Consider the following 12,111-nt stretch of genomic DNA (forward strand, 5'->3'; position numbering starts at 1 on the left):
GGCGTAGGAGGTTAAGAGCTCGTGTATCTAATCTGGAGGAACCGGGTTTGATTCCCAGCTCTGCCGCCTGAGCTGTGGAGGCTTATCTGGGGAATTCAGATTAGCCTGTGCACTCCCACATACGCCAGCTGGGTGACCTTGGGCTAGTCACAGTTCTTCTGAGCTCTCTCAGCCCCACCTACCTCACAGGGTGTTTGTTGTGAGGGGGGGAAGGGCAAGGAGATTGTCAGCCCCTTTGAGTCTCCTGCAGGAGAGAAAGGGGGGATATAAATCCAAACTCTTCTTCTTCTTCTTCTTCTTCTACCTTACAAGGTGTCTGTTATGGGGAGAGGAAGGGAAAGGAGCCTAAGCTGTTTTGAGGCTTCTTACAGTCAAGAAAAGTGGGGCATGAATCCAAACTCCTCTTCTTCCATTTCTCAGTTTTCCAGTTGCAGGATTGGAATTGATGTAGATGCAACACGATGTTAATAATGAAGTTTGCATCTTGAGATAAGTGGTTTTCTTAGTAGCCATTATTAGATTAGGCCAACCTGTGCTGTGAGTTTTAGTTCCGAAAAAGCGTGGTTGTATTAAATAATACCCTACCCTGCCTAAATGAGTTTAATGCTTGAAGATAACATAATGCTGTTATGACCAGGATTTGCTTGCCTTGCCTCTGAGTGTTGTTAGGTATCATTATTGCTGTTTTAAGGTGAGGAATTTCACTAGGAATAAGACTAACTTACTAATCCAGGGCATGAGGGGGGGGGATTTCCCCCAAGAGTCTAGCATTAGACATTCTGTCTCTTAGTCTGTCTGGTTCACTGTGCAATAAGTCTAACTTTTTGATTTTATTTACTTATTGTCCTGCCAAGTTGCTGAGTGCAGGGTACTGGAGATTCCCCGCCTCTTCCATCCAGACAATTGCAAACGTCTTTGGGGAATTATGCATTTCCCCCTGATCTCAATTTCCTCCCCTCTTTTGAGGCAAGATAAGGGGGGAGGGAAAATATGCATGCTATTCTGCCCAGATTTCACAGAATCATAGAGTTGGAAGAGACCCCAAGGACCATCAAGTTCAACCCCCTGCAATGCAGGAACACACAATCAAAGCACCCCTGACAGATGGCCATCCAGACTCCCTTTAAAAACCTCCAAAGAAGGAGACTCTACCACACTCTGAGGTAGTGCATTCCACTGTCGAACGTCCCTTTCCTGTCAGGAAGTTTTTCCTGATGTTTAGGTGGAATCTCTTTTCCTTCACCTTGAACCCATTACTACTGATCCTAGTCTTTGGAGCAGCAGAAAACAAGTTTGCCCCCTCGCCATCATGGCATCCCTTCAATATCTAAACATGGCTATCATGTCACCTCTTAACCGTCTCTTCACCAAACTAAACATCCCCAGCTCCCTAAGTCTCTCCTCATAGGGCATGGATTCCAGACCTTTTACCATTTTGGTTGCCCTCCTCTGGACCCGTTCCAGCTTGTCAATATCCTTCTTGGATTGCAGTGCCCAGAACTGTACACAATATTCCAGGTGAGGTGTAACCAGCGCAGAATAGAGAGGTATAATTACGTCCCTTGACCTTGACACTATACTCCTATTGATACACCCCAGAATTAAATTGGCTTTCTTGGCTGCCCCATCACACTGCTGACTCATGTTCAGTTTGTGGTCTACTAAGGGTGATTCCGCACACGAGTAAAATAGGTTCGACCCAGTTCCCTGAGAAGGGTACTGACCTAGGTCGAAGCCATTGTTGTTCCCCACTGCAACCAGCTTGATCCCAGCTCGGAGGGCGGAATTATCCTGTGCCTCTTCGCCGCTCTGTTCCGATTGGCTACTGTTCTACGGCCATGTTCCGTCTATCCCCCCACACGTTATTAAAAAAACTGCCACGGGAAAGGAGGGACGAAGGTGGCCTTTTTTGATTGGCCATCTGTACGCATGCCCGAAACACTCAGCTGTGATTGGCTGAATGGGGGACTCCTGGCACCAGAGATTCCGCACTTTACTGGAATCGAGCTGAGTTCGAGCGTGGTTCCCTGAAAAAGTAGTAGTTCCCAACTGGAGTCAGAAATTTGACCGTTACACGGGGCGAAGCTGGTACAAAACCACGTCGATCCCAGTGGTTGTGCGGAGCACTTAGGTCGAACGCAGCTCAAACTTAGGTCTGCAAGTGCGGAATCGACCTAAAACTCCCAGATCCCTTTCACATGTGGTGTTGTCAAGCCAGGTGTCACCTATCCTGTATCTCTGAATTAGACCTTTGGTCCATCAAAGTCAGTATTGCTACTCAGATGGCAGCAGCTCTTCAGAATCCAAGGTCAAGGTCTTCTCCATCACCTACTGCCTAGTCCTTTTTAACTGGAGATGCCAGAAATTGAACCTGGCACCTTTTGCGTGCTGTTCAGAAGGTCACCTGACTTTGAACCTCCGTGTGTCATTGGACAGTTGTGCTATTTCATTAGACTGCTGATGTTCAGGGCAGAAAAAGCAAGGAACCTAGCCCTAGAGATCAGCACTTTGTGCGGAAGTGTGCCCGTTGACATCTCTATCCCTAGCTCTGGGAAGCATGAAACCTGAAAGGGCACAGCTCAAATGTTAATCATCTTGCAAAACACATAGAATAAGCTCTTGTTCTGTCAGCAGTGGCGTAGGAGGTTAAGAGCTCATGTATCTAATCTGGAGGAACCGGGTTTGATTCCCAGCTATGCCGCCTGAGCGGTGGAGGCTTATCTGGGGAATTCAGGTTAGCCTGTCCACTCCCACACATGCCAGCTGGGTGACCTTGGACTAGTCACAGCTTCTCGGAGCTCTCTCAGCCCCACCTACCTCACAGGGTGTTTGTTGTGAGGGGGGAAGGGCAAGGAGATTGTCAGCCCCTTTGAGTCTCCTGCAGGAGAGAAAGGGGGGATATAAATCCAAACTCTTCTTCATCTTCTTCTTGAACGCTGACTCTCAGAAGCATTTGCCAATTTTCTCACCTGTGGTTATTTCCCTTGCTTTAACTCGAGCGAGTTTTCAAATCCTCGCCAGGATAAGCCTGCACAGCATATTGTCGTGAATGGTTGGGCCCTGTCTTTGGCATGGAGCTCGCTGACAGCTGTGTTTCATTTAGAGACCAACATCGTTGGCGGCCACGAGAAAGGTCCTACTGGAATCAAGGCCGGGAATGGAATTTGTTACTGCTTCCCAGATGAAAATTGTTATTGCGAGAAAGACGATATAAAAGGTGAGTCTGAAGATTGTTCGTACAGCAGCAGTACTAAAGGCTCCAGTGCTTTTGTAACATTCTCATCTTGGATCGATGAAAGCTTTTATGTTCTTGTATTATCTGTGTAAGTCACTGCACAGCGCTGCTCGCAGGGCTCAGGAAGAGAGGGCGTCCCTGCATCCGGTCTGGCGCTGGAAGGCTGAGAATCTTCTGTGCTTGTGCCTGGCGGCGGCTCTGAGTTTGGACCTGCGTGGATGGTCTCACTTTCTTCTGGTGCCTCTGCTGGTGGCTGAGGAAAGGATGTGATACCAGTGTCAAGTTCCTCATCTGAGGAGTCCTCAGCACCCCCTGGCACAGCTATGGTCGGCTGGCCTAGTGCTATAGCACTATTTTAATGCCTTTTTGGGGAACAGCCATATTGTGAGCCGCCTCGAGCCCTTTGGGGATGAGGCGGCCTATAAGTTTAATAAATAAATAAATAAATTTTTAAGGGTTTTTTTTACTATGCTGCCACCAATGATGGTACCCCCTCTGTGGAAAATCCTCATTATTGAAGGCTTGCTGAAGAAAATAAACTAACCACTACTGTGGAGATTCAGAGGTAGGGCAGATATAAAGAAAAATCACGACCAAACCAATTCTGACGCTAGTGAATCGCTTGCCAAGGAAATCGGGAGTTAAGTTGTGCGTGTGGAAAAACCTGTTCACTCCTTTCAGAAGTTCTTCAGGTTTTGACAACTTTAGTCATAATAATTTCTCCCTTTAATGTTTCAGAAACAGAAAATGAACCGCATCTCATTACAAAAGGATAACAAAAAAGAGTTTCACATTTGAAAACAATAAAGGTGTATACAACTAGGCATCCCCACCACTGCCAAATTCTTCATAGAAATAAGGGAAATGGTTCACAAGCCATTGTTGCCGTTTCTCTCTCAGTCACGTAAAATCCCACTCAGCATTTGCGTTGGGGGACTCCCTAAACAAATCCCATATACAAAGCAGGCAGGGTGTCTTATAGAGCTGCAATACATTTGCTCGAGGTCAATGTCCCCTAGGAACCAGAACTACCATTGACTCTCCCACTCTGCAGAGCAAATTTAACACTTTACAGATATTTAGAATTATGTAATACTTTTTTCCAACTCTGTAGAGAAGTCAATTGCTGTTAGATGCCTAGAGTTCAGACACCAACATTCATGCTTTGCAGGCAGCTTCATGCTCATAAGCAGGGACCCACTGACCCTAGAGCCAACTCTGCATCTCCGATTCATATCTCTGTGAATCAATAAAAGGCTTGACAACTTTAGTCCAAATGAAGGAAAATCTCTAGGCGTTCTTGAGAAATTCGGGAGAAAAAAAGATGCCAACATTTACATAGTGTTTGTCACATGGACAAGCAAGCAGCCACGTCTCTTAAAATTCCTGAAATACAAGGTTGATATCACTAATGGCTCATAAAAGTTATCCCTAAAACAGGGGTGAGATTGTTAGCCTCAGTATGTCTTGGTGAGGCCAAATACTCCAAACTGTGCCCCAAATGCTGTCTTCAACTATAAGAGGGGGCAAGCAGCAAGCATCAAAAAGTTTGTTAATGCAAAATCCCACCTGCTTGTCCATGAGCAAGAAGCCGTTTTTAAAAATCCCCCAAATCTACTCTGCAGTTTCTGTTGTGGTTGTGATCAAAACAACCACAGAAGAAGGGGTCCAACTAAAAGCAAATAATAATAAAATAGCAATGTAACAGGGTCAACTATTACAAGAAGTACAGACAGACTGAAAGAACATGTCATCCCGGACAATGACTATAAACATGCCACCAAAGAGATATAAATATTGTCACAGCAGGGCAAAAAGTACATTGTAGAGCGAATTAACCTGTCATGTTGAACGATGAATCTAAATGCGCTGAACAATAAATACAACCAACAGGTCCCTGGGCTGTTGACTTGTTTTATGCGAGTGATGTCTTCTGATACTCACACTGAATGGTTTATCCTTTCTCCTTGAGAAGAAAATACTAGTCGTTTCCAATTCAGACATGTAATCAGCTTGGTCTCCCAGTTTCACAGTGTAAGACATCTATCCTGCAGTCTTCCTTTACAAAAAAATGAAGACAAGAATTAACTTCAGATGCCCCCTCTCCATCTTTATCTTATCTGGGGGCTTTCCCCACTCACCTTCTGCTGCGCACCGCTCTCGCGCCCCCTCAGCGCGCGTCATTCCTGGCGCGCTCTCGGGATTCCCCACGACCCCGCGCTCTGCGCTCTGCGCGGGGTCATCAAAAGGTGCAGTTTCTTCAGCGCCAGGAATGACGCGCGCTGAGGTGGTGCAAGAGCGGCAGCGTCGGGGCGGCTGCGTGGTTGCCGCCCTTGCAAGTGGGGAGTGCCACTGGACCCCGCGCTACTTTCCCGGAGTAGCGCACAGCAGAAGGTAAGTGGGGAAAGCCCCATGGTCTCATAGCATGCTCCTGTGTCCCTAGTATGGTACCTGTGAGTACCCAGGCTCCCACCAACACCTTTCCTGGTTCTTACCGGCTATTTTAAGAAGGTGGATGGGGCCAAGTGGTCTGCCCAGCCAAGCTTGAACTTTGGAGATTTGATAGGCTGTGCGGTTATTTGAAAACATTGCTTTGACAGCATCGACCTCCACAGCACGACAATCTTCATGGTGTGACCGAAGGTAAACTGTGGCTGCCATTTTGTGGTTGGCTTCACTTGCTTTGGCAGCCATTTTGTGACTGCCTACCCTACTATGTCAGAATTTCTAGGATGCCCACAATTTCAAAAAGATTGAGGACCCTTGGCATGGATCATTAAAAACCTTGTGATCTGAGGGAGTGGTGTGGAATCCTTCAGTATCTGAGGGATACTTTTCTGAGGTAATTGAAGTGGATGTCTTGTCAGTCCAGATATTTTGCTCTTGTAAGTCTCGTGAGTGAGTCGATTTAGTGGACTTAGAAGGGTGTGAAGCTGCTTGGGATGGTACTGTAAATCTCCCACTAGGTTGCTTTAGTGTTTCAGCCCAACTCAGAGGTCTGTGGTGGCCAGGGACAGTTGTTTCCAATTCAGCTGCCATGCCACAGAGGGGATCCAGGCGGCGTAGGGAGGCAGTGAAAAGAACAAAAGTCCCCAGCCACTAGAGAATCCCTCATACGGTGAAATGCACTTATTCCACCCTGTAGCAGGGATGTTTGTGGGCCAAAAGTCCAGTGGAAGCCAACTGAGGTTGACTTCACTCCTGGGAATGCCCCTAACCTGCCCCCAACTGTGCTGGCACCAGGTTTAGTCTGACTGGGGCCTGCCTTTATGTTTGCCCTCCCTGCTGGCATAAGTGCCACTTATGCTGGTGGGGTGGGCATACGTGCCGGTGTGGGACTGCCCCGGCTTCAAGAGCCGATCCTTTCCCCTTGGATCGGGCTGCCCGTCTTTGACTGTACAGATGTGTTGTGAATATGAATGTGACGTGGCATGGAATGTGAGAAATTGAACTTTGTGGCCTCATGAAACTCCTCTTTGTCAACAGAGCCGTTGTGTGACGACATGTGCAAAACCGTGATCGCAGGGGGCATCCTTCTCTCCTTCATTATTTCGGTGCTGCTTTCGTCCTACTTCATCCATCGTTACCACAAGAATTCTCCCAAGCCGCCTATTGCCTCAGCCGAAATGACCTTCCGGCGCCCGGCTCAGTCCTACCCTATCAGCTACTCATCCACCAATGTCCGGCGGCCGTCAATGGACTCTGAGAACCAAGGGTCGGTAGATGCCTTTAAAATACCCGTAAGTAAAAAACATGTCTTTCCAGCTTATAGTGGCTTAATGTGGAAGGAATCTCGTCAGTGCCTAAGTTGGCGCTTTATCATGTGACAGGAAGGCGTTTAGCATCAGCACGAGAAACTTGAGAATCATACATGATTTGGAGCCGTGATCGTTCAAAAGCAAGAGTTCTTAAGTGTGCTCGTGTGAGTGCACACCAAAGGAACTGTGTCCTTGTGAGTCACCAATAAGTATCGCACACCAATTTAAAACTCAATTTTCTACAGCCCCTGAATGCTCTCCAACAAATTCCGCACATTTCATCATTTGGGAATTAAATAGTTAATAAATGTAAAAAAAAAAAGTAAACTTTTCAGGGTCGTGGGCTTTTTTTTTTTTTTTTTTTGGTTTTTCATCTCTCCGTTGTGACATGCCTGCTGGGTGACCTTGGGCTAGTCACAGTTCTCTCAGAACTCTTTCAGCCCCACCTACCTCATAAGGTGTCTGTTGTGGGGAGAGGAAAGGAAAATAAGTTTATAAGCCACCTTGAGGAGCAACGGAGGTGTAGTGGTTCAGAGCAGGTGTACTCTAATCTGGAGGAACTGGGTTTGATTCCCTGCTCTGTCGCTTGAGCTGTGGAGGCTTACCTGGGGAACGAGGTTAGCCTGTGCACTCCCACACATGCCAGCTGGGTGACCTTGGGCTAGTCACAGCTTTTCGGAGCTCTCTCAGCCCCACCTACCTCACAGGGTGTTTGTTGTGAGGGGGGAAGGGCAAGGAGATTGTAAGCCCCTTTGAATCTCCTACAGGAGAGAAAGGGGGGATATAAATCCAAACTCCTCCTCCTCCTCCTCCTCCTCCTCCTCCTCCTCCTCTTCTTCTTCTTCTTCTTCTTCTTCTTCTTCTTCTTCTTCTTCTTCTTCTTCTTCTTCTTCTTCTTCTTCTTCTTCTTCTTCTTCTTCTTCTTCTTCTTCTTCTTCTTCTTCTTCTTCTTCTTCTTCTTCTTCTTCTTCTTCTTCTTCTTCTTCTTCTTCTTCCAGGAGAGAAAGGCGGGGTATAAATCCAAACTCGTCCTACAATTGTGTCATTCTGTAGACTCCGCACACCTCTTAACATTAAGTTTAGAAATGAATAATAACAATATCCAAGCAACAGTCACCTTTGGTCTTTAGGAGGTACTCAAGAGTCATGTAACATGTAAAAAAAATGTACAGAAAAGCACCCAGAGCCCTTCGGGGTTGGGCGGTATGAAAAATCAAATCAATCAGTCAGTCAATCAATCAGTAAGTTTGGCATCCTCACGCTGAGTAATATTCGCCACACCAAAGCTGTTTTTGATACGTGCTCACGACATTTACTTGGAAGTATTTGGTGCAATGAGCTGTGCCTGGGAGAGCAGGCACAGCACCGTAGCCCTACTTTGACAGTTCTTTCCACCTCCAGTTTCCACAGGAAATGGTTCAGTCCCTTTCTGTTTATGGGTTCACTGTTGAGTCATAAGTCACAAGAAGATTTTCTTTGTTGACATGGACTGACAACTTCAAGTAGAAAAATCCAGGCCAGTGTCCCAACCCTTCCATTCTTAAAGCAAGTTTATATCTAAAGTGATACCAATATGTTTTAATGATCATTCAAAAGCGAGAGTTCTTAAGTGTGCTCATGTGAGTGCACACCAAAGGAACTTTGTCCTTGTGAGTCACCAATAAGTATCACACACCAATTTAAAACTCAATTTTCTACAGCTCTCCCAACAAATTCCGCACATTTCATCATTTGGGAATTAAATAGTTAATAAATGTTTTTTAAAATTAAACTTTTCAGGGTCGTAGGCTTTCTTTTTTGTTTTGTTTTGTTTTTTCATCTCTCCGTTGCGACATTCCTGCTGGGTGACCTTGGGCTAGTCACAGTTCTCTCAGAACTCTTTCAGCCCCACCTACCTCATAAGGTGTCTGTTGTGGGGAGAGGAAGGGAAAAGGAGATTGTCATACTTAGTTCATCATTTGGGAATTAAATAGTTAATAAATGTTTTTAAAAATTAAACTTTTCAGGGTCGTGGGCTTTCTTTTCTGTTTTGTTTTGTTTTTTCATCTCTCCGTTGCGACATTCCTGCTGGGTGACCTTGGGCTAGTCACAGTTCTCTCATAACTCTTTCAGCTCCACCTACCTCATAAGGTGTCTGTTGTGGGGAGAGGAAGGGAAAAGGAGATTGTCATACTTAGTTGTTGGCCTTCAGATTGTTTGCTCTGGCAAACCTCTGAGGAGGAAGATACCACGGTCTGAGATAGTTTGTTTATGTGTCTTCTTCTTCTCTGAATGTCTCTGACATTCAGATGAGGCAACACCCTTGCTAACAAAGTTGCTTGCTAAATGGACATAGAGGAGCAACACTAGAGTTATGGCCAGAACTTCATCCAAAGGAAAAGGTCAAGCACATTTTAGAGTTAGGCAAAATACCTGAGGAGTTTTGAAATAGGTTTTTTTTATATGGGTAAAAGTGTGTGAGGAGGAGGGAAGGCAGCCAGGGGAACTGAACTTAGCATCTCCCTGTTCATAATACCCACCCCAACTAGAATCTTCTATTACTTCACCCCAACAGAGGCCGTCCTTATGCGTGAGCAGCCATATGCGTGCTCATCCCTGCCTGAATCATTCACATGACGCTTACCTCATCTCTACTGAAATTATGTGCATGTGTATCCCCATTAAGGTGATGAATAAGCAGGAATGGAGCCTAAATCTTTAGTTATGGCCAGACTGTTACTTGTGTTCTCATGAAGCTGCTATATGTAGTATGAAGCCAGCAAGGTGTAGTACAGTGATGGCGAACCTTTTTGAGACCGAGTGCCCAAATTGCCACCCAAGCCCCACTTATTTATTGCAAAGTGCCAACCCAGCAATTTAACCTGAATGCTGAGGTTTTAGTTTAGAAAAAAAGGTTGGCTCCTTCTTCCTCCGCCCCACCCGCTCGAGCAGGGGCCAGCCTGTGGTAGGATCCAGCAAGTCCCGCACGCACCGCTCTGTGTCTCTCTAGCATCTCTGCCCGCTTTGCGCCCCCGCCCCCGGGCAGCAGCCACCCAGAGCACAAACACCAGGCCCGCCAGCTGAGTCCTCCCTGCTCACCGCGGTGCGCACACATCATGCTCAGTGCCCCAGGCCAGCCTAGATGTGTGTGTGTGTGTGGGGGGGGGGGGTTATTTTCCAGCCCCACATGACGAACTCTATATGTGCGTGCCCACAGAGAGGGCTCCGAGTGCCACCTTTGGCACCCGTGCCATAGGTTCGCCATCACTGGTGTAGTAGTTAAGAGTATCATCCCGTGCTCCGGGAGTCCAGAATTCAGAACTGCGGTGTGGCACAGAAGCTAGTTAAGTGATCTTGGGACAGCCACTCTTTCTCGGTCTGACCTACCTCGCAGGATTGTTGCTGAGGATAAAAAGGAAGAGGGAAGACCTCTGTTGAATGCTGCTTCCGGTCCCCCCTGGTGGATTCCGCACGGCACAAATATAACATATTCAGGACATTATAGAGTGTTTTGAGGAAGAACTTTGTGCAAAACGACACAGGCCCATTGAATTTTTCTCTAAACTAGCAATCTTTTTGCAAAATCCTGAAGGCAGTCCTGTGCGAACACAGCAGGCAAAAGAGTCTTTAATTTCCTCCCTTTTACTCATTCACTTTAGCTTCCGCCACCATTTGCCATTCCAGGAAGCATATGCCAGCCTGCCTTGTTGTACATTTTTTCCCAGCACCTAGTAGGCTGGTTGTCCAAGCGCTTGCCATTTCACAAGTCCCCCAAGCCCATTTTCTCCCCGTGGCAGCGAGTCTGACTGCCATTTCACTCCAGATCTACAGCAACACATTCCTTGGGAGCAGCAGTGGCGAAGTGGTTAAGAGCAGGTGCATTCTAATCTAGAGGAACCGAGATTGATTCCCTATTCTGCCATTTGAGCTGTGGAGGCTTATCGGGGGAGCAGCAGTGGCATAGGAGGGTAAGAGCTCGTGTATCTAATCTGGAGGAACTGGGTTTGATTCCCAGCTCTGCCGCCTGAGCTGTGGGGGCTTATCTGGGGAATTCAGATTAGCCTGTACACTCCCACACATGCCAGCTGGGTGACCTGGGGCTAGTCACAGCTTCTCGGAGCTCTCTCAGCCCCACCTACCTCACAGGGTGTTTGTTGTGAGGGGGGAAGGGCAAGGAGATTGTAAGCCCCTTTGAGTCTCCTTACAGGAGAGAAAGGGGGAATATAAATCCAAACTCCTCCTCCTCCTCCTCCTCCTCCTCTTCTTCTTCTTCTTCTATGGTCCAGTCCGTGTAATTAAAGCTAGAGTCCAAACCAGAACTGACAGCAACCACAGTTATGACCTGCAGATGCCACCCCCATTTTGAAGGGCTTTTAAAATGCCACTAAGGGTGGTGGTCATTTCAGCAATTAAAAAGGTGTGGCGGAGGGGGACAAGGCAGTCTCCATCTCCTCCTCCTCCTCCTCTTCTTCTTCTTCTTCTTCTTCTTCTTCTTCTTCTTCTTCTTCTTCTTCTTCTTGTTGTTGTTGTTGTTGTTGTTGTTGTTGTTGTTGTTGTTGTTGTTCTTCTTCTTCTTCTTCTTCTTCTTCTTCTTCTTCTTCTTCTTCTTCTTCTTCTTCTTCTTCTTCTTCTTCTTCTTCTTCTTCTTCTTCTTCTTCTTCTTCTTCTTCTTCTTGAGTTCTCTCAGCCCCACGTACTTCCCAGGGTGTTTGTTGTGAGTGGGGAAGGGAAAGGAGTTTGTAAGCCCCTTTGAGTCTCTTTACAGGAGAGAAAGGGGGGATATAAATCCAACTCTTCTTCTTATTATTATTTCCTGGCCATTGTAAGACAGTCTCTTTTTCCATTTTTTAAAAATTGTGCGTTGACCATGCGAAGCTACGCAGGAGCAGCCAATTGGATTGTGGGACGATCAGGGTTCATTTCAGCATGTCTGCACAACTGCGCATGCATTGTAAAAAAAGAAAGAAACATTTTCATGTGGAGGCACGAAAACAACCCGAATTGTTTTCATGGTCTCGAGTTGCCTCCTGAACGCGTAAATGGCACACGTGTGAACAGAAAAAAAGGAAAATGGGTTCATTTATAATGACTGCAACCCGTTATAAATATGTTGTGCAGAATCCACCATTGGGGAGATAA

General features: G+C 46.5%; 1 protein-coding gene across 1 annotated transcript in view; it reads left to right on the plus strand.

Moving 5' to 3' along the window:
• The window catches only part of RET (ret proto-oncogene), a 90,885-nt gene that overhangs the window by 36,676 nt on the left and 42,098 nt on the right, over positions 1–12,111 (plus strand). The window contains exons 10-11 of the mRNA XM_048506854.1: positions 3,104–3,217; positions 6,722–6,975. Of these exons, the coding sequence (XP_048362811.1) occupies positions 3,104–3,217; positions 6,722–6,975 (368 nt within the window). The remainder of the gene's footprint in view (positions 1–3,103; positions 3,218–6,721; positions 6,976–12,111) is intronic.

This window comes from Sphaerodactylus townsendi, linkage group LG08, assembly GCF_021028975.2.
Source record: "Sphaerodactylus townsendi isolate TG3544 linkage group LG08, MPM_Stown_v2.3, whole genome shotgun sequence".
Lineage (NCBI taxonomy): Eukaryota > Metazoa > Chordata > Lepidosauria > Squamata > Sphaerodactylidae > Sphaerodactylus > Sphaerodactylus townsendi.